Below are 23,902 nucleotides of genomic sequence, written 5' to 3' on the forward strand. Positions count from 1 at the left end.
AGAGTACCTACTCTGGGCTACAGTTTAGCTTGCTGAGTTCTGCACTCAGGTTAGGTACAGGAGCCCAAATAGGAGTCGCAGGTAAGATATTCTTCTCTTGGGTGAGGTTTACAGGCCGGAGGCTCTCTGGCTGTGGAGAACTCTGCAGACTGAGTCCCCCTAGACCCAAGGACAGCTGGTTCACACCTGGGTAATGCTGAGAGAGAAATTCAGAGAAAAAGGGAAAATTACACAACAAATGTAAAGGTTTCTGAACACTAGATTTTAATAAAAAGAAAACTCAAGATGAGAAAATTTACATCTGGCTTTATAGTTGTAGTTAGCAAAACAGTCAATTTAAAGCATAACTAAACATTGCAAAGCAAACCCAATCTTAACTGTTCAATATCAAAAACCAGTTTACACTAGGCAGAAACAATAAATGTTGAAGTGATTTCAAGTTCTGTTCTATCAAGTATCAATTTTCAGGATGAGCTGCCGCCTTAGAGCAGTGATTCTCAACCTTCCTGATACTGCAGCCACTAATGCAGGTCTTCATGCTGCATCAACCTAACCATAAAACTATTTCATTGCAACTTCCTAGCTGTACTTTTGCTAGTTATTATCCGTGATGTAAATATCTGATATGCAACCCTGTGAGGTCAATCTCCTCACAAAGGGGTCGTGACCCACAGGATGAGACACCACAAGGAAGCAATGAGCACTCTAGGGCGCCCTATAGGACAAAAGGTATCTAGAATTCGACTCTGCTTACTTTCTGCTGCCTGTGCTATGCCTGCAATATTATTATAACTTCACAGATTTTTCTCAATTCAAAATTATCTAAGAAATTACTGTCATAATTTAAAACCACTCAATCTTTCAGTTCAGTAACCAGAAACAATACCTACTTTCACACTTGCCCTTTTAAAGAAATAATTTATTTACCTTATTTAAGAAACTTAGTCAAGTTCTATTACCATAAAAAATCCTGTTTGAACTGATCTTACTGTCCCTTGGGACATATCTAAGGACAAAAATTATGACAAGACAAATCTTTTATTTCATTCTGTGAACCATAAAGAATTAGCTTTTCTGTATTTTCTCATCACTTTTATACACTTAAATTTAAATTTTATTTTGTGTACAGATCTCTTGTTTGTATGTGTAGCTGTATACCTTTTGTGTGCCTGGTGCCCTCAGAAACCAAAAGAGGGTCAGATCCCCTGGAACTGGAGTTGTGCGCTGCAATGTAAGTTCTGGGATTTGAACCCAGGACCTCTGTAGGAACAGCCAGTGCTTGTAACTGCTAAGCTGTCTCTCCAGCACCACCACCAACAAAAAAAATCTTACATTTAATAATCTTACACTTATAATATAAAGTTGATGTTATTTTGAAATTATTTAAATATATTAAGAACTGTCTGTACTCTGTAAGCTACAAATGACAGATTCATTCAACTATGGACCAAAAATTGTATTATTTTGATATGAAAATTTTATAAGAAAGCATACTCAGGGATATCTCATCTCACTCTTCACCTGTAGCCAACATTTTAAATTAGTTTTCCATTAAGTTCTTTTGTTGCTATTTATAATATAAACTAGGATGTATACATGACTCTAACAATAGGCTTTTTAACAACCAAAGGACAAAAAAAAAAAAAAAAAAAAAAAAAAATTAGCCTTTGTGTCCGTATATAGTTATCTTCCACATTCCTTAATACAGGCAGCAAGTTTCAAATGTGAATACACTAACTCTAACTACTACATACAGAATGATAACCTCAGGAGATGGCTGTCTGGAGTAGAAGATACACAGAACTTTAAGTGACCAGGAGGTCACCAGATGAAGTATTAGCTAATCCTCACACAAGTGAGACAATAAGTTTATGCCATTAGAATGCCACAGTCAGGCCTACATAAATAACTACATCAAGTAAGGAATCAGGCTATTAGATTTAACCCCTGGGTCACAGGAAATGGAGCAGAGGAACCAGTAAAATGACACCACAAGGAAGCAATGAGCACTGTAGGACACTTTACAGACAAGTGGATCAGTTTTTCCATCAGATAGAAAGCTTGAATCCACAGGGTAAGGTTTGTATCAAATTAAAATGATAATTACAATACATAAGCAAACCTAACAGTTATCATTTGGCTAGTGATTTGAACAACCAAATCTAAAAGGACATTTTTAAAATAACAGGAAATCTGTATATGCAGTGAATTTTAATAGCATTTAGAAATGATTATTCCTTTTGTTGGCTAGGCAAGAAAAGTCCTTTTCCAATCTTCTCTGCAGTAAAGGGAGGGGATGAATAATGAAGCCAGGGATAAGGGGCCTCTGAAGAACGAAAGACCTTAAGATGTGCTTTCATGAGGGCTGAAAAGCAGGGCTTTCTCACCACTTACTGAAGGCCACTGCCAGTCACTACAGAGAAAGCCTTTACATTTCAGAGCTGACCCACTGGGCCACACCATGTCCAACATTTAAAGGGATTTCAGCTGTATTACACAAAGGTACTTAAAGTTATGATATATGTATTCTCGGGCCAGCAAGATGGCTCAGCAGGTAAAGGCACTTGCCATGAAAGCCTAGTGACCTGAGTTCAATCCCTGGGCTCCATGCAAAGGTGGAAGGAGAGAACTGGCTCCATAAAGGTGTCCTCCCACCTCCACACATGCACATAAACACAGATTTAAAATTATATCTATAATAAGATTATACACATATATTCTAAGTGGCACTTCAAATAATATTAATAATGCCAGCCTTACATGAATTAAATGCCGGCCCTGTGCTGTCAATGCACAACACTAACTGCTCAAGTTGAATGTGTATGTCTTAGTTACTTTTCCTGTTGAGCACAGCCTCAGGTACGTTAGGCAGCAGCATCCACAGTCAGGGAGCAGAGACTGAGGACTGCTAGTGCTCAGCTCATGCTCTCCTCTTTCTATTGTCCAGGGTTCTAGCCCAGGGAACAGCTCTATCTAGTATTCCCACCTCAAGAAACTAATTATGAAAATCCGCAGAGGCTAACAATGACAGTATGGATACCCCAGGACTTACCGAATCTACTCCTGGTTCTCAACATTCGCTTAAAAGATATGGATAGAAATGTTCACACGAGAACCATTCATAACAAAATCAAACCCAGAAATTTACCCTAATGCCAATCAACAATAGAGTAAACTAGGATATTCATAGTGGAGCACAGCTGGGACTAGATAAGCCGCAGCCAACAAAAAGCAGCACAAGAATGCACGCAGCAGGGCTCCTCCCGCATAAAGCTTGAAAACAGGTAAAGTAATCTGTGGTATTAAAGAGTCAAGAGAGTGGCTACTCGTTATTTGGGGTAAATGATTAGGAAAGGCATGAGAACTGTTGAATGTTTTGAGATCCAGTGAGCGCGGCATGGTGCCACATGCCTGTAATCCAGGCAACTTGGGGGGTGAATGAAGGAAGATCAAGAGTTCAGGGTCATCCTTCACCATACAACGAGCTTCATGAGACCATCTCAAAAAAACAAGCACAGTCCTGTTCTCCTGTACTAGAAATAATCAAGTTTTGAGTAGTGGTGCTGAGATTGTATTTTAGAATGCGGGCAACAACTATTCAGTTTTTCACTGTAATGTAACAGGCCCCGTGACAACGCCAGAGGCCAATGACCACAGCTGCACTCTAACGGTATGAGTTACCAGGGCTATTTGCTCCTTGCCTGCCACGTCCAAGAATTAAGCCAGCCTTGGAACTTTCTCTCAAGTACAGAAATAAGTACCAGAGTATAACTCCACATAGAAAGTCACCCAAAGCACAGCTATCAAGACGGAAACTCTGTTTTGTGTGGATCAATGTAGCTATAAGGAAAATATAATAAACTGGGGGAGGTCTGTATCAAATAAACCAGATTTCTCCAGAGCTCCTTCTAGTTTTCTTTCCCCTTTCCTTCTGCACCTTAGTTCTAAGACTAAATTCCAGACAAAAACAATTTTTCTTTCTTTTTCAATGCTTTCCATGTGTAAGTGCACACATGTGTATACATGTATGAGCAAACATGTGCAGGCCCAAGCTGATGATAGGGATCATTTTCAGTCTCTCTTATTTCTTGAGGCAAGAAGGTTCTTCAGTCAAACACAGAGCTCATCAATGTGTCTCATCTCACTAGCCAGCTTGCTCTGGGGATGTCCTGTGTAGTAGGCTACCATGACCACTCAGCACTCACATGAATGCTGGTCCTCATGCTTGGGTGGCACTGATTTACTGCTGAGCCATCTCCCTGGCCCCCATGTTTCTTTCTAAGCAAAGCATAACAGGAAATCCCTGAAAGGTAGACCCTACTAAGGCTTTACAGAAATGCTTTTGCCATTTCCCTCAACACTAAGAATTGAGAACTTTTCACCTTTCTAAACACAGCTAACCCACAATGCTTTTGGAGCCGGCTCGGCAGATGATCCCAAGCCTACCACCATGGAGGTCTGAATGAAACTCCACTATAAGCTCCGGTATGTGACCAACTGGTCTGCAGTTGGCGGCACTGTTCTGGGAGTTTATGGAAGTTAGGTCATGAAACCTTGCTGTAGGAAGTATGTGGAGGGAGCTGCTTTGAGACTATGTCACTTCCTCCTACTTCCAGTTTGTTGTCATCAAGTGTCACCAGCCCACTCTCTGCTTTGGCCACCTTGTGGCATGCCTTCCTCACCACTATGACTCTCCCTCTGGAATCATGAGCCAGAATAAGCTCTCTTTTCCCTACGTTACTTTTGGTCATAGTATTTTATCACAGCAACAGAAAAATAACTAACACAGCCACTGAGCACACAAAGTAGAGAGCACTTCTCTTCCTCAAGATTCTCAGGGTCAATTTTATTTCAGAGCACTTCAAGAAAAGGACAGGGGCTAAAATAAATACTAAATTACATTCTTCTATTTTCTGAGGTAGTTGCTAGTTAATGTTAATGTTAGGAGCTACAGAAGTGGCTCAGTGATTAAGAACACTGGCTCTTCCAGGATGCAGTTCCCTCTCAGTATCCATGCTGGGAAGCTCACAAGGGACCATACCTCCAACCCCAGGGGACTCAACACCTTCTTCTGGCCTTGTGGTTTTCTGCACATATACGGCAGAAATAAAGATGTACTTGTAAACATAAATTTTATAAGACCATATAATTTCCTGATTATAAAAAAAAAATCTGTATAAAATCTGTAAAAACAACAACAACAACAACAACAACAACAAAAACCCTAATGGTACAATACAGAAAATCCAAGCTATAGCTAATCTTTTCATCTAGACTCCACCTCTTTAAAACTCTGATCATTAGGGATGCGCTCCACTTGATACTTACAATTTTTACCAGCTTACCAAACATGACTGAATACACACCTGAGGATACCCAGAATACGCTGGGCCACTGGGATGTGCTCCAGGGGCTGGCGGTGGTGCTGCATTCTGGTAAGCAGGCTGCAGAGTCGGGTAGCCATAGCCAAAAGGCTTTGCTACCTTTGCTGGCTGAGCAGCAGTGGGGGTGGGGGCTGCAGACAGAGCCTGGGCGAGGGTAGGGTTAGGTTCCAGGGCACGATCAGGAACAGGGCTGCTTGCAGAAGAATGCATGTCTAGCAAAGAAAAAATTAGGTGTTCACAATCCCAAACCAGAACTGAATCAGTAACCTTTGGCATATTTTTCTTTTCAAAATCTTTTACTGTGACAAATACAGATTACATACCAATTAAAAAGCGTAGATCACAGAACCCATGTACAGATAACCCAACCTCTATAACTACCAGTATCCTGTCAGTTACATCTTATGCATTGCTTTGTCTGTAAATTTCAACAGCAAATGCCTCAGATGGTACTTGGAGCAATACCACATACAGCTAACACAGTAGTCATATTTTTTAATTCTCTCAGGAGGACTGGGGCTAAGAAGCAAAAGCAAAACAAGGCAATTAAAATTATAAACTGCTTTTTTCCAAACTGCCCTTTAAATGATGCTTAATGTAAAATGTCCATGAAAGGAGTGGCATACTCCTATCATCGCCTGGAAGACGGCATTACTTGCATAGGTAAATTGTGAATAGAATATAAAAAATCATGTCTAAGACTTCGAGAACAACATCTGGCATCAATAAGGGTCTAAGGAAATTTAGTGACAGACGTTCTTTGTTTAAACTTAAAAACAAAATTTCAGTAAAACTAAAAAAATAGAAAACTTGACTGCTAAATCATCCTAATGAAAGTGTTATTATCAAAGGGATAAGGAAATAAAGAGGACAAAGTTACTTGTGCTGTCATCTGAAGGTTACTAAAGTCATGAGAGGAAGGAGTGTGCCAGGTGTGTCTGTGATAGGAGACAGGAGCATAAGGAAGAGGAGAGTGTAAGTTACCACCATAATGAAATGACTATGTGTTACAGCAGTTCATTGATTTTCTGTTAATACCACCCACTGCTCCTCTAGTCTCCTCATGTAACAAAGTTATTTAGAGGCTGGAAAGATGGCTCAGCAGTCAGAGCACTTGCTCTTGCAGAGGATGTGGGTTCGATTCCAAAGACTTGCAACCCTCCGGAACTCCAATTCCAGAAATACAACCCCTCTTCTGAGTAGGAACAATATATATGAGGGTAAAACTTTTATACATATAAAATAAAATATTAAAAAAATAGTGATAGCTGGGCGCAATGGCACATGCCTATAATCTAGCACTCAGGGAGGCAGAGGCAGGTGGATAGTTGTGAGTTTGAGGCCAGCCTGATCTGCAAAGCAAGTCCAGGCTAGCCAACGCTATACAGAAAGACCCTGTCTCGAAAAACAAAACAAAAATACCAAACAAACAAACAAAAATACAGCGATGCCTCTAAAACCTATCCCTGGGTCTACTTGCCTTTTTCCTAAGTGGAGGCACCAGGAGCCACAGGGCAAGTAAGGAATCAAACACACTCTACTCCGGAGCTAGTTGGAAAGGATTCAAGTTCCCATGCTTATCAACAGAATTTAAGGAGCTATTTTTTAAGAGAAGGGGAAAGAACAACACTGTTCCTTATCAATGTTTTTGTTTTGTTTTGTTTAGAAAGAGCAAAGAAACAAAACAATAAATTTCTTCAAGTCACCAGAAACAAATGCATGGTTGTCATTTGACAGAATTATGGCTGAGAAATGCCATGAAAATGCCCCACTTTGTTAAAATGCAGTCTGCTTCTGATACACAATCATGGTCACCTTTAACATAACTAGTGGCCAGTAACTTAATGAATAATGCAGCACATGCTGGAAACAAGTTACCTGGGTAGCTGCCTCCTTCCAGGGCATCGTAACTGTTGGGCAAGGGTGATGCACTGCTTGTGGTAGAGGAACTGTCAACACCTAAAAGGAAAACCAAGTACCTGCTAAGTTCAAAGTGACAGTGCATCTCATAACAACTGCTGCCAATATGAATAAAGATGGCTTTGCTGAACTAGGAAATTCTCAACTCTGCTAGAAATCGAAATGACTGATGTTTGAAAGCAATCATACACAAAATTAAAATGATACATGTTTGAAAACAGTTACACACACACACACACACACACACACACACACACACACACACACACACTATTCAAATGGCTCAGCAGGTAAAGGCACTTGTTATGGTAAACTGACCACTTGATCACCTGAATTTGGTCCCAAGAACAAGAAAACCAACTCTGGAAAGTAGCACTCTGCCCTCCACATGCTGGCCGTGGCAGTTATGTGCCCACCCCGACAAATACATAAATGTAATTTAAAAATTATTTTAAATGAATGACAAATAAGAGTGGTGAGACTAAGTAGCTGATGAGTAGAACAAAATTTAGTTAGACACACATTAACTTCAAAAACAAACACCCAACTATAAAAATAAACAAATATAAACTTAGGGCTAGCAGATATTTTAATGAAACTATACCTGAAATACTAACTATGTCAATCTCAAGGTATCAAATATGCTTTATTAGCACTAAGAAGTTTAGGATAGTTTTAGCACAGCAAAGCTGTTTCATGCATTCATAAAAGACTCTGGGGCTAAAGAAACGGCTCAGCAGTTAAGAGATCTAGCAGAGGACCTGGGTTCGATTCCCAGTACCTACATAGCAGCTACTAACTAGCTATAACTCCAGTTCCAAGGGATCCGATATGCTCCTGTGACCTCTATGAGCACACATGGCACACCAATACACAGCAGGCAAAACACTCATACACATTTAAAAAAAACTAAAAATATAATATGTATATATATAAAACAAGAACACTTAATGGCTTGGGTTTCTTCCAGCATAGCATGAAAGTATTTCTGTGTCTCCACTTATCCATATGCAGAATAAAGATTAAACAACTCCCACCACATTGAATAAGGAAATATAAATGGAAGCCATGCTAATAGACATGAACATCAGACAATAAGAACTTACTGTTTGTGACCATTCAAACCGCTTAGATTAAGAAAAGCTGAGTGGTGCTAGGACACATGGGAGAATAGAACATAAGAGACAGTTCTTTCATTCATTCACCCAAAACAAATACTTTACAGGGAATCTCAGGTAAATGCAGTATACACTGACAGACAGTACTAGATGCACATGCCCCCCCCTTTTTTTTTTACTTTCCCCAGCTTTATTAAAGAAAAAGAGCAGTGGTGGAAAATCTCCAGAACGTGGTCAATCTCCTGGGATGCTCCCTTAAAACATGGCATTTGATCTCCAAGCACATGCTGGTGTACACGGTTCCCATGACTAAGCAGGTGAGAAGACGGCATCCAGATGGCCCCTCTCGAGACCAAAGTTACAAAAGTCTCTGGTACAGAGGTTATCCCTGGCTCTTAACTGACATACAAGCAGGCTTTTCATTTTTTCCTTTAAATCAACAACAACAACAACAACAACATTGTTTTATTCTTTGTCCAAGTATATATTACATACTGAGCACGTGCTACTACTCTTGCTCTTCCATTGGTTCCCTTTGTTCACACAACTCTCCTTTCACTCCAATGTCATTTATACGTGTGAGTTTATCTATGTAGGAGTCACAGAGGAGAGGAGAGACACCAAATTTGTCTTTCTAGGACTGGTTTAATTCACTTGATATGATTATCTCCAATTACACTCATTTTTCCTGCAAACAACTTAACCACTCTTTCTGACTAGAAAACACAAAAATATTTTTTATTCCTCTATTCTTCTGTGGTTGGACAGCTTAGGTGTTTTTAACTGTGGTATAAAAAGAATGGGCATGTATGTATACCTATCTGTCTCTGAATGGCCTTCAGATAACCTTAAGAATTCACTGTATCAACTCTGGCACAGTTGACAGTTGTTTATACGGCTATTTGAATGCTGTATCCTAGGAGAAGACTGTAGTTGCAGAGTATCTACCTGCTGTGTAACTTTGGGTCAGTTGCCCCAACCCTAATCCTGCACCAATAAGCACATGGCTAGCTAGATGGCTTAGCAGGTAAGTGTACCTGACATCAACCTTGACTACTTGACCACCTGAAGTAGAAGACTATTTAAGCTCCCTTCTTTGGTGATAAACAGGAAACTATGTATACATAAAACACTTCTCTTAATGAAGAACGCAAAGTAATAGCTCCTCCTGTTTGTCCACATATGTAACTGAAGCAAACTACTGATGTACAGGGTCAAAAGCCTCAAAGTTGGGCAAAGTGGCACACCTATAACACTGGTACTTAGGAGGCTCAGTGTTGAACTTGAGTTTGAGCTACCTAGTGAGATTTGTCACCAAAACATAACAAAAGTATTATAGTACTAGCATTGAAAAACACCAACACCAACACCACTAAAGACAAGTGTAGTAGTACAGGCCTATGCCTCCAGCACTCGGGAAGCTGAGGCAGAGGATCAAGTGTGAAAACCAGTCCTCGCTACATACAAGACCCCATCTCAAAACAACCAACAAGCAAGCAAACAAGACCACACATAAACTCAGCCATCAACAGATAATGGCTGTGTCTTGCAAAATGGACTACCATCCAGTCAAAACAAAGTGCTCATATTTGCTACAATGTAAACTAATCTTGAAAACAAACTGAAGAAAAATAGGCCAAGCCCCCCCCCCCCCAAAGAAGCACAAGTATACTGTATGGTTCTATTTCAATGAATCCCTGGAATGTGCAGCTCTACAGAGTCAGCGGATAGGCTGCTGGCCGCTGTGGGCTGGGGAGAGAGTGAAAGGAGGAGGCACGGCTTCATGAGCACAGGGCTCTCTTGTAGGGTGGCAAAGGCGCACAGTCCTATTCCCACCCACAGAGCTAGCCAGCTCTAAAAGACAGTGCAGTTGCACAGCACAGGAGGGGTACTAACCAATGCAGCATAGGCCTAAGCGTGAGGACACAGAGCCCTCCATGATGTTGGGAACACAAAAGGCAGTGAGCACATGAAAGGATATCCAGCATCCCCAGCTCCTAGGGCAGAGGAGATCAAAACAGTAACCCAGCACCACCTTCTCATCCACCCAGACCGGGTATAGGTAAGGATGCAGAAAACTGGAAACTTCATGGAATTTTAATTGGTGTAGCCACTTTAAAAAAGACAGTTACTATATGCCCAACCTGTGTCATTAGAGAAATGAAAACAAACTGACAAATGGTCACACTAGCACAAATTACAGCCAAAAGATGAAAACAACCCAAATATCCACCAAGTCAGGAATAAGTAAATAAAAAGCCATGTACAAAATGAAATGGTTCTTGAGCAATGAAAAGGAATGAAGTCCTGACACAGGCTACAGTATGGATGAGTCTACATAGTGTGCTCAGAGAAAGAAGTCAGTCACCAAAACAAGCTGCTACCGGCACCTACACCACCTCCTCCTCCTCCTCCTCCTCCTAATACTAATAATAATAATAAGTAGTTGCCCGAGCTGTGTAGCTGGAAATGGGAGCATGGAAAGTGACTGCTAAGAGGGATTTCTGTTTAGAGGTACTGATTATGTTCTGGAATAGTGGTGGGTAATAAAGTCAACAACAACAAAACCCCAGTAAAACTCGATGAGCAGTAAATTTAAGTCAGTTAATGCTATAAAGCACTGCTATAAAGCACTGTGGGAAGGCAAACGTAAGCAGATCTCTTATGAGTTCAAGGCCAGCCTGGCCTATGTAACAAGGCTACACGTGGTGAGATCTTGTCTCAGGACAAACAGCGACAACAATCTACGGTATGCTCTATGACCAAGAAGAAAGGTTAAACGAAGCACTGAGAAGTAATCCTTGCCGGGCATGGCGGCACATGCCTTTAATCCTAGCACACAGGAGGTACAACAGACAGATATTTGTGAGTCTGAGGCCAGTAGGTCTACATAGCTAGTTTAGAAAAAAAAAAAAAAAAAAGGAGGAAGAAGAAGAAGAAGCAGAGGAGGAGGAAATAATTTACTCCAGTTCCAGTGGATCCAGTGCCCTCTTCTGGCCTCCTTGGGCCTCAGGCACACATGAGGGCAAAGCAATCCTAAACATAACATTAATAACTCTGGGAATAGAAAGACAGCTCAGCTGTTAAGAGTCGTGCCTGCTCTTCGAGATGGTCAAGTTCTATTCCCAGCACCACATGGTGGTTCATAACCATGCAATCTCCAGTACCAGGGGACTCAAGATCCTTTGCTGACCAACCTCTGTGTACAATAGACACTTTCATCCAAGCCTGAAACCCTGAATTAGGCTGCCCAAGGCCAACATGGCAGAAAGAAATGACTGACTCCCACAAGTTGTCCCCTGACCTCCATAAACATGCCGAAAGCATACATTTACCCCACATAAATACATATATGAATGCTTTTTTTTTTTCCGGGGGGGGGGGGGAGTTGTCGAGACAGAGTTTCTCTGTGCAGCCTTGGCTGTCCTGGACTTGCTTTGTAAACCAGACGGGCCCTGAACTCACAGAGATCTGCTTGCCTCTGCCTTCTGAATGCTGAAATTATAGGCATGAGCCACTGCGCCCAGCTCCAAATGAATGCTTTAAAAAAAATAATAAATCTTAAAACAAAAAACAAAACAATTATTCTTGAATAAAGCCAAAGATAAGAAGATATTTATATCAAATGATTAAAAATCATACTTCTATTTAATCATGAATCTGAGGCTCTATCATAACAAGTCAAATGTTAAAATTTTAACTTTTAAAAATTTGCTCATTTTGAAGTAGACAAAGTCCCATCCCTAACCAAAAAGCTATTTGCACTTGGTATCTGCTGAGGAAAATGAGGTTTTTTAGTGGATGTCACTTCACACACCAACCCTTCTCCAGGGCAGGCATTCCCTGAGGAACGGGCTCACACAGGACCGGCTGCATGGCTTCTTGTGTGGTTTTTGTTTGTTTGTTTTTCTTTCTGGTTTTCTTTTCTTTTTTCTCTTTGAGAGAAAATGAACATTTGAAGCTGGGTGGGAAGTGAAATGGGAAGGATCCAGGAAGATATGGGAGTAGAAAGACTATCATGAAAATTTATTATATGAAAACATTTTAAATAAGTTTAAAAATGCCCATCTTAATAATGTTATAGCTACAAGCTTTCAAGTATTACTTTTATAAAAATAGTTGTTGTCCTAGTTTATTTTAAGTTTATTCTTTTATCTTCAGAAGTCCAAGTCTTGTCACAATATCAAAGCAGTGACAGATGTAACGGCAAATGGACCACTAAGAGTCAGGAACAGGGAACACAGCTGAACTCTAATACAACGTAACACTTAATCCACTCTGGTGGGTTCATAGACAGCATCACTGGCAATACCAATCAGAACTGTACTAAACATACACACACACATGAAACCTGAACGCTGACATTCTCAACACACTTAAAGACATCTCCATGAATTCACTACCATCCTAGAGGAATAACATCTAATACCCTTCAAACTACAGCTTATATAACTCACCTTGCACCCTCATTTCTCACATGCTGCTGTAGCATCCTCCCTCTCACCTTACAATGCAGTTACACCAAACACCTCCTTTCCCCTTGTGTTCATGGCCAGGACACTGTAGCCTGACTTCCTTTCCCACTTGAGAAATCTTTCCCTTATGCCAGTTGAAAGTCACTTCCTCTCCAGGTAAGGCTTTGTTTAAAACCCCAAACCACTGCCTTTTCAAGTTGTACTATAATTACAAATGCTGTTTCCCTATTCTAAGTATTTGTGGAGGCCACTACATTGTCCTTTAAAACAAAATTACAGACTGAACAGCTCTTATCTAAAATACATGGACGCCAAAAGATTTCAGTTTTTAAATTTTTTTTCAGATTCTGGACTATTTATATATAAAAGATAAGGTATCCTCAGATGAAGACAAATCTAAACATAGTATAGGTTATATTTCACATGTACCTTAAACATGGGATCCAAAAGTAATTTTACATGTTTCTAGTAAATCTAGGATTAACTATGATCTATCATGAGAAAAGCAGAATTGTCCACTGGCGTCACCTTGCTACTGAAAACGTTTTGGCTTTTGTAGCAGTTTACATTTCAGATTAGGGAAACTCTACATGTCCCATTTTAATGTGAAAGCTAACCTTAGATCAACAAAGAGTTTTGATAGATTATCCCCCTATAAAACCTTAGGCACCTCTAGGTTTCGCAGTTTCGTTACACCAGTAGCATGACAGTAAGAATGATGAGGCCAGGTAGGGAAATGCCTATACATAGAGCTCTTGAGAAGAACCCCCTTGGTACATACTGGCTCTATGTCCCAGCTGTTGAAGAAGCTTCAAAAAAAGCCAAAGGAGAAAAAGAGCTAAAATCTGAGGAAAGAAGAGGCCAAATGAGCCGTGCACCTGGACTACACAGGGAAATGCTGGCTCAAAAGGAAATAAAAATAGCACAGATTCTCTGACGCAGAGAAAATATAAAACCTTGAAGAAAAGGCCTAAGTTCTTCTCTCGAGATCAACAAAAACCAAGATATTTTCCAGTATTGCTTAATTTGAAGTTAGCTGGGGAAACTGAGAATCTGCACCCACACAACTTATATAAAACATGCAGACGAAAGGTAGATTCCATATCCACCACCTACCGCTTGAGAGAAAAAATGGACGCCTCACATCTCTGAGCTGTTCCCCTTAGTAACAACAGGTTCTACACTGACACCCATGCAGGAGCAGCAGGAGTCATCAACGTGGCACTTGAAGTAGCATGAAATCTGCACTAGTGAGACTCGAGGAATGTTCTTTCTCTCCTACCTCCCTAAGCCCAAACAGCGTTAGAGCTACAAGGGATGAAGAAGGGCACCGGGGCCCATTTGAAGGTACTGCCACTAGACAAATCCAGCGCAAGGTGCTTTCCATGGGTCTTCACAAAAATAAGTCCAACCCTCTAATACAGGTACCTGAGAGTTTGAAAAACCTTAGTGAATACTAAAGCAATGGGTGACAGTTGAATAAGGAATATGGTACTCAGGACTAGAGAGACAGCTCAGCCGCTAGAGTACCTGCTGAGCAACGAGGACCAGAGGTTAAGATCTCATAGCAAAGCAAAAGGCAGATTCGACATCTACATGAAACACCAACCCTTACAGGCCTATATTTTCAGCTCCAAGATATCCAAAGCACTCTCTTGACCTTTGCTTCTACACAGAGCCATGCATCAGCCTATGTGCACATACATAAGAATTTAAAAGAACACATCTCAAACAAGCTCCACAAAGTGTTCATTAGCTTCAACAATGCAACGCAATGCCCTTCCAGTGTCAGTCTGGCAGAGAGCCACCATAATAGAACGCTCAATGTTAACCTCATCAACATGCAAGCAGACATCACCAGGGGCACTGCACATACAATGTGTGAACATGTGTAATTCCAGCAGCTAGGTGGAGGCAAGAGAGTTCAGGGCCAGCCTTGGCTATACAGAGACTGACACCAGCACAGGCTACGTGAAACTCAGCCTCAATAAACCACAAGTGCCAATGAAAGGAAAAACTATATGATCTGACTTTAATCATCAGGAAATATTTCATAAAGTAATCGACCTGCGTGAAATGAAGTTCCTAGAAACCACACCCATGTTAAACATTCTCTAAGGCTGAGTGACTGGTTTTAGAAAGCTGGACTGCTACAGGCTGGAAGCCACAATTATCAGGAGCTAGGTTTAGCTCCCTTACTAGCCATTTATTTCCCACCTCTGTGTATGATCTAACATCCTAGTAACTATTAGGTAAATCCTTCAGGAATGTACGAAGAAAGTCTTAGCCTTCACCAAGCAATAAGAATGTCAATTAGATCATATGTGAGCCCACAGGGTTCCCCCACTGTACTGTGTATCCACTCTACCTGGAGTTTCCACCAATATATTTGAAAAGCACCTTGACTTGCGACTTCCTTTATTCTGCTACTATCAAAACTTCATGAAACTATTACCACACTGGAATATGGTATTTTGGGAAACCTGTGTTCCTAAGTTAGTCTTCACTCACATTCAGCTTTGAATAAGTTCTCTCTTATTCTCTTTGAACTGAGAGCTAGGTCTGTTTTGCATTAACAGAACTATTGCAGCCATACCAGCTAAGTTCAATGAACTACTATGGACTAGATCCTGGGCCATGGAAACAGCTACGAACACATCAGACATTACCACATGAATGTTCAATTTCCTGCGACTGCTCTATCATCATAACCAAGCAACACACACCACAGTACTTGGGAGTAAAATGCATGCCTATGATTTGTTTTCAGACAATGAAGGGAGAAATACATAAAGAATTATAAAAGAGGTGGTTAATTTGGGCAAAACATATATATAAATATCTTTCAAAATTTAAAAATATGAAATCATGTTAAAAATGTAAGACATTTCTGAATGAAATAAATACTTTTATATATTAAGGAAAACTTTTTTCCTACTTGGCATCTCTTATTTTATCCCTGTCAAATCATGTACAAAGAATTGAATATTTAAGTTGGACGTGGTGGCACATGTTTTTAATCCCAGCACTTGGGAGGTAGAGGTAGGTGGATCTCTCTATAAGTTTGAGGCCAGCCTGGTCTACAAAGCTAGTCTAGGATAGCCAAGGCTACACAGAAATACTTAAAAAAAAAAAAAAGAATATTTTAAACAATGCACACAGAATAGCAGCTTTTGGCTAGACAAATTATAGCAAATCCCTTTATCAATAACAAATATAGTAGGGAGAAAGTTGTGGTCACACAAAGTAACTTGAAAGAGCATCACTTTTTCATCTACTCTTCATGTATTAATGTTAGTAGAACTGAACTGTTTAATTTTTAATAGTGTTCTACCTACCAAAGCATAAAAATCTAATTAAGCAGGTTGTCACCACACAACCATATATACACCTTCTTTAGTTAATGTGATATGAACTAGTTCACGAGCAGGAAAATACTGACATTATATACTAAGTGGGCCCAAGAAGACCCAGACCCTATGGAACAATCTGACTTCTCCATCACATTAAAAAAATCCATATAGCTCATGTTGATTAGTCTGAAGGAGCATGCAAAGCAGAAAACATTATTCCTAAGGGTGCTACAGCAATCAGCCGGGAGCTTCAGTCAGGCCACTCCTTTGCACACAGCTTGGGAAAACAGGCACGTCTAAAAGAAGAAAACATTCAACCATCATCAAAGATACGACCACGCCAAGTGACAACCTCTAAAACCCAGCTGAGGTATTCATTGTGCTCAACCTTCAGACAGTTTCTAACGGCTGAGACTGTAAGGTAAAGACAGTTTGAACAGGCGAAGGTGGAAACTGTAAAGCTAAAGCAGACCTGCTTCCTCATCCTCATCCTCCTCTTCCTCATCATCGGAAGCTGATGACAAGGGAGTTGGTGTGGAGCTAGCTTGATTATTAACATAGTCACCATACTGCATGCCTGTAAAGTGGAAAGCACAAACACAAGAGTCAAACCAACAAGAAAGGCAAGGAAATCAATCTTGACATTACATTAAAAGTGAGAAAGAACTCTGACATTCCAAAGAACATCCCAGCATGCATATTAATATCAGCAGATTATTATCAAAACCAGAATCTTTAGAAAAATCTATGCAAAGCAGTTTAGTAAAAGCAATTTGAATTTGAACTGGTTTAAGCATTAAAAATGTACCATACATTACACTGCATTTGGAACCCACAGAGGTGTTCTCTGAAAATATTTATGAACTCTATACACCTTTACCTTTGGGACTGTGGTAGTGCATATGCTTTTCTGGAAGGCAGTGATCATTTCTACTGAACTAAATTTGCATGCTAAACACATTCAATACTAGGTTCCTTCTGTATGCTAATGCTACCTTGTTGGAGTTCAGTTGCCATAACAGAATATAACGGCTGTTAAAGAACTATGTTGAGCACAGTTCTTTGCTTATTGGGGACACTGTGGCCTTAAGTGTGACAATGACAGAGAAGTACATTTCCTGAGATGCCCAGTCCTGTCAGTGTCACCCTACAGCGTACATGTGGATGTGAAATAAGACCAATATGTCTCAAGTCCACCAGAAGGCAAACTGTGGGAAAGACACACAATCTGGTGCTGTTCCCTATATAAGGCATCCCTTGAATACAGTTACTACATAGTATTACTTAAATCAAAAGTCAGTGTGAAAATTAATATACGTAACATTTTACAGGAAAATGCAATTAATCTAACTTAAAAATGACAAAGCCTTATAAATAGGAATAAACACATGCTTACAAGGAAAATCTCATAGTTCTTTTCGAAATAGAAAAACCCCATAAACAGCTGGGATTTCCAAGAACACTCAGCAATGCTGGAAACACATGCTCTCATCATTATTTTCTGGGTGGCCTTTTTGGTTAATGTGGATAAACAACTCATCTGGAAAGTGGGAAAATGGCTGCTAATGAGCACATTTGAGTTCAGAAGAAAGCAAAAGTTAATCTATAGATAAGTAAAGCTTCCAACTAATGTAAACAGAGTCACGGGAAATCTGTTGACTGTGCAGATTTAGGGTTTTGGTTTGCTTGTGTTTATTTTCAGTTGGTTTCACTTTGTAGTCCAAGCTGGGTTTTGAACTCATGGTACTTCTCATGTCCCAGTTCCCTAAGTGATGAGACTACAGGTGTAATCTACCAGACCTGGCTAGCTGAAACATTTAATATAGATAAAGCAGTAGTTATCTTGAGTTCATCTGAGAAAGTAAAACTCAATATAAAAGAGGTCCACACATTACATGACAAACAAACTGACACCTTCCAAATTCAGTGGCATTGTCCTCTAAACCACTTACTTAAAATGAAAATTTAACTAATATTAGACTGTAAATTAAATATACCAAGAAGTGACAACTAAACAGATCAATTAATAAGTTTTTTTAAACAAAAGAAATCCTTAAGTGTAATGACTTATGATATACTTCCTCGATATGCTATTAGTGGTATACTTTAGAGGTCTATGTATATGTGTAAAGATGACACAGACAAAAATATTTTTTTTGTTGTATTAGAGAGGCCAATAAGGAGGTCAATGAGAAGAGAATCCATTCCTCCTGACTGGGTTAGGATGGCTGTTTGCTGACGCTACTCAAAAGAGCCACAATCCAAAGCAAAGTTATACACATACTATAAAATAAATATTTTCCTCTCTTCCAGATTTAGAGAAAACATTTATTTCATTTAATTACTAGAAAACAATCTAAGGCCTAGTTGAGAAAATGGGATGGCTAAAAAATTATAAAAATCCATTCAGCAATGATTTAATTCACTAAAACAAACCTTTACATATATTATTTTTTTGTAGACTTTAGAATACATTGTGGCCATCCATTTACTATATTAACTAAATGTCACATACCTTTCTCCCACCATGACTTTTAATATGTTCAGAAATTAGCTTACCTTTGCTTGCTCAAGTAAGCTCCCTTAAAAGCTTGAAATATTAATAGATAAGAACATGACATTTCAGAACCACCAAGGAAAAACTTTAGAATAAGATCCCTCCACATTTAAAGGTCCTTTTTCAGGTATGTGCAGTATATTTAGAATGCAACAAAGAGGGAGTTCTTGCCAAAAGCAGCTTCTTGCCAAAAGCAGCTTGCTGCCCGAATACCAACTCCACAGTACAGGAATCCCACCATACAGGGAACACTTAGAGAGGGTCTGCTTCTATTCAAACCCCTTTTAAGAGGTAACACCCATCAGCACGGTTAGATCAACTATAAAGTAAAAGACTAACAGAGTCTCCTAGAGCCCATCCTGAAAGCTGCCATGGGAAAATACAGAAAACACACACTATTATACTCTAAACCACTGAGTTATCTAAGACTTACAATCTATGCATTTCGTGGCAAAGAACACCTCACAGGATCTGACAAGATGAAAAGCACTGCAGTTAACAGACGCCCCCATTGTAGTGCTAACAGGAACACTCCAAGAAACCAACCAAGAAATCTGGATTTCTCTGGGGGTTCTCTTGCTGAGCTCTCTCAGAAAAGCCTCACTGTTCTGGCAACACCTGGACGTTTGTGAGTGTATTTCCTGTGGGTTTCATGTTAACTATTAAAGATGGAATACTGCTGTAAGGAAGTTGAAGAAAAGCTCCTTTTGTTTTTCTTTTCAGTTTGTCCAAACTAAGTAAATCTACTTTCCTTGTCAATTCCAATTTCCTAATGTCTTCTGGAAAATAGGGAAATTAAAATTATGGACCCAGGATTCAAATTTCAAAGGCTTGTTGCAAGGGGGAAATAAGGCAAAGGAGCACATAAGCCGTCAGACCCCATTGCTCATGGCTGTGATCTGGTGACAGAGCTGATGTGAAGCACCTGTCCAAGCTGCACGTGCCCCAGGTCTGAGCCCCAGGGGTGTGGGAGAAGTAACACTGAAAAGCACATTCAGACTAAGATCCTCTGTACAGCGCATCCTGGGAGTACAAAGCTGTCTTCACTGTGCCCCCTCAGCTATGCTGGCAAGAAACTGAAGGCCTCAAGAGAACAACTCCACTGCAACGGGCATATTTTTAAATTCAAGATTTACACTTTGGAACAACTTTTACCTTTCCTAAAGTGACTGTCAAAGCAGCACACGTTAGAAGACTTCGAGAGGGCTCTCAGGAAATACTGGCTTTCTAAGAAACTCACATGCTCATTCCACAGGTACTATCTTTCCACCCAAAGAAGTGCCCAGGTTAAGAGCCCCACCCCACCCACCCCAGTTTACAAAGGACACACTCTGAAATACTGTACTGACGTATAAAACCTCTTTCTGTAGCTACAAAGAAAGTGCCCTCTTTCCTCAATGAAGGCTCGAGGAAACTTAAGACTTCCTGTTTTGAAGATGCCTTGGGTATGAGCATGTTACAAAGAGAACTTCTCTGGCATGGTCCTCTTCAGAAGCAGAAGAGGTGAGCCAACAGGAGTCAGGACAGTTGAGTGGGTGTGCTTTCCTCCCCCTCTACCAGCACTGTCATACAACTATCCACTTTCAAAGCCTGTGAGAGCAAAGCAAAAATAGGAAGAAATATCAACAGATGAGCAGGGTGACAGTGCAGGTAACAACCGGATTCTGCCAGCACTCAGGAGGCAGAGGCGGCTGGATATTGAGTGTGAGTTCAAGGCCAGCCTGGAAACAATGAGTTCCAGGTCATTCAGGGCCACATAGTGAGACCTGTCTCAAACAAACAGGAATAAAACAGCTAGGACTCTGGGCTCAATTTAAGTTCAGCCACGTACTAGTTGTTAGTGCTCAGGAAGTTATTAACTGCTGTGCCCAGTACTGCTGGGTCCTGGCAACCTGACTGGGGCGACGCAAGAATGAAAAAACTACAGACACTGAAGAAATGACAGACACACATACAAGAAAAGCTGAGACCGGGTGGGCTTCGCTCTCTCTGAGTGGAGAGCACTTACTATGCAGCCCGAAGCTCAGCACGTTTATTATGTACAGCAAGAGGAGGAGGGGTTAGTCTTGGTGGGAGGTCTCTGTAAGGAACAGTCTTAGCTGTAAGTATCCAGGAGGAGGAAGCTGCAGTTGGGAGGAGGAGGAAGAAGCTGCAGTTGGGAGGAGGAAGAAGAAGCTGCAGTTGGGAGGAGGAGGAGGAAGCTGCAGTTGGGAGGAGGAAGAAGCTGCAGTTGATGCTTTCTGTACACACTGTCAACATTCGTGCTTGGACCAGGGGAAGGCTTTGGCCCTGAGCCTGACCCGGAAAAGGCTTTGCCATGTCCATGGATCTGAGGCACTGGGGTCCTTGACATGGCCGTGCACATGTCAAACAATACACATTCACTTAGGCCTTCCTCTGCTCCCCACATCTCCCCCTTTCTTATTCCTTAGATGTTCACGATGACTCTCCATGCTTAGTCCAGAGGTGGTTCGCTGTAATGCTCAACACCAGACTGTAAGGATGAGAAGAGGGAAGAACATAACAGCTGCTGTGGCCCAACAAAAGCGAAAGGATGTTTTAATAGATTCAACAGATTGAAGATGGAAGCTTTCAAGAGTGTTTTGTGACATTATTAGGAGACACAATCTTACATAAGCCTCTTACATCCCTAGGGTGTGCTGACATACTATCACTGTGGGTCCAAACACCCAGGGGTGGGCCTCAGTTCATTCCCCAGTCATATCTGCTTTTGCTATAAGGGGCTGCTCTCACATATGTCAGTAGTCATCTGTGTGGCACTAAATTCTGTCTAAATCTAAGGGTTGTAGCTCGCCCCTAATAGTCAAAGAGATCCCACTGGGACTCCAGGTGGTTACTGGAGTACTCCGCTAAACAGGATGCCAGTAGTTTAAACGGGTATGGAAGGAAGTGACCAAGCCACTAAATGAAAACGCGGTGGCCTGGGGCTGTAGGTCCAGTAGGCTTTTCCCCTGACTGGACTTACCTGAATGGATATGATTACCAGACACATCAGAAATATAGCCGCAGGGTTATTTCCCAACCCCAGGCCTCGGGCTCCCTCCTCCGACATTTGCATCAGCCTTTTTATCTGACCCCATGTTGGTGGTGTCGCCCTCCTTGAAGTTTGTGCAGGAGGCCTCCTCCTTGGAGACCGCTCGACTGGCTTCAAGGGCCACACTTTCGGTTTCTCTGTGGGCTCCAGTCTCAGCCTCTTCACACCTGCAACCAGGAACTGTACTGCATCCACAGCTCTTTAGGTGCCTTGAAGGTACCCAAAGTGGCTGTTCCACACCTTCAGGGAAGACACAAGAACACCCTCTTCCCCACATTAGCATGGGGAGCAGGCCAAAGCACTTTCCTGCCATAACATGTTCCTGCAGTACCTTAGGTTTTACTTCCCTGCCCTTCAGCGGCGAGTGCACTCTCCTGCACAATTTAAAACTTAGTGTAGACAAAGACCCATTTAGAGAAGTGGAAGGAGGGAAGAACTTCCCCCTTTTGCTTTTCTAATTGTTGCTTGAGCATCTGTGGAATCTTTCTATATTAGCCTGTCCCTGAGGCTTGTAAGGAACGCCCATGTTGTGAGCTACTTATGATGCACACAAAAGGTTGTTTTAATTGCAGAAAGGGTATAAGCAGGAACACTGTCCATCTTGAGGTGCTGTGCATGGCCCAGAACAAATGCAGCAAGGCAATGAGCAACAGTGTGCTGGTCGCCTCCCTGTGTGAGCAGGATCTAAACAATATGAGAACCGCCATCAGCAGAAACATGCACAAACTGCACTCTCCCAAAGGAGACGACACCGAAAACAACCATCTTGCCAGAGAGCATTGGGATCTAACATTCCGGTCAATGTTGTCATGTGTAACAGGCTGGAAAGGACCAAAGTGGGTACATTGCTTACTATTAGTCTAGCCTGTTCTCGAAAAGTAGCAAGTTCCTTTTGTAAAGAGGTGTTCTGATGACATGGAACATGACTATCATGGGCTTTTATCAAGGCAGACTGCACAGCAAGAGGGAAGCAGAGCAAGGGCCTGAGACTAAGGTGTCAGCCATGCATTAACATCAGCCAATGGTCTAGGGAGAGCTAAATGTGCCTAAGTATGACCAACATAGCAAGAACTCTGACACGGAAGCAAGAGTTTCAGGAACCTATGGAAAAGACGGTATAGCTCTTGATCTGGTGCCTGACCAATGTAGACTATCTGTGAGTCCTGCCTTGCTCCTTCTACACAGAAGCATGGGTGTAAATACTGACAAAGGGAAGGCACAACCATCTCTAACTGTGCAGACTGCAAAGAGTTCCGCTCACTAAGTACACTGTACTTGAGAACCCAAGCAAAGGTGATCGGCAGGTGTAATATTGCCAGAAGTGTCTGTAAAGACAGTTTTAGCAAACTGTATGACCTCAGGAAAAACAACCCTGTGAATAGATGTACAGTTTAATATCTTGGATGTCAGAAGATGAAAATCAAGCTGCCCAGGGTAATTAGCCAAAGAGCACTGTCAGGCACAGGACTGCTGCCAGAGCCAATGCTGATGATCTCCTAAATATGGGACAGGATTTCCTTCTGGCTCTTGACTCAGCATTCCTATAGTGTCTTTGAGTCCCTCTGAAATTAATTTTGCCACCAACCAAATCATAGCAAAGGTTCAAAACCCTGGATGAAGAATGCCCAAAATGTAACTATTTCAAAGTGCTCTGCAGTGGCCAGAGTGCCCCAGCAGGGTCATTGGTGATTTTAGGATTGCTAGTGAAAGGCATGCCTGGGTCCCAGGAACGTACCTGGACACAGTCACTTCTGTACAGCTAGAGCCATCCTAGCCTCAAGAGTAATGTGACATGGAGAAGAGGGCTCAGTGTTCCCTTCTAATTTGGGGAAATTTAAAAGGTTCTTGTGTCGTAAGCTTAAGTGCAGGTCTCGGCCAATTTATATCTCCCAACTATTCTTGAAAATCATTAAGAGTTTTGAGAAAATTATTGTAAATTTCTAGCTTTTGAGGGCATTCAGTATGTTCCTCTATAGTTTTATCTAGACATTGAGGTGGAGATGCCTTTTGCATCTCTTCTGGAGGAATTTGAAGACACCC

General features: G+C 41.2%; 1 protein-coding gene across 3 annotated transcripts in view; it reads right to left on the minus strand.

Annotated features, from left to right (window-relative positions):
• The window catches only part of Sec24b (SEC24 homolog B, COPII coat complex component), a 78,593-nt gene that overhangs the window by 24,436 nt on the left and 30,255 nt on the right, over positions 1-23,902 (minus strand). For 2 of the 3 annotated variants that reach the window (XM_051165917.1, XM_051165916.1), the window contains 4 exons: positions 16,723-16,827; positions 7,263-7,343; positions 5,367-5,596; positions 12-196 (listed from right to left, as the gene is read on the minus strand). In XM_051165917.1, coding sequence (XP_051021874.1) covers positions 12-196; positions 5,367-5,596; positions 7,263-7,343; positions 16,723-16,827 — 601 coding nt within the window. The remainder of the gene's footprint in view (positions 1-11; positions 197-5,366; positions 5,597-7,262; positions 7,344-16,722; positions 16,828-23,902) is intronic. The other variant, XM_051165918.1, reaches the window with a different exon arrangement.

Source organism: Acomys russatus, chromosome 23 (genome assembly GCF_903995435.1).
Source record: "Acomys russatus chromosome 23, mAcoRus1.1, whole genome shotgun sequence".
NCBI classification, from domain to species: domain Eukaryota; kingdom Metazoa; phylum Chordata; class Mammalia; order Rodentia; family Muridae; genus Acomys; species Acomys russatus.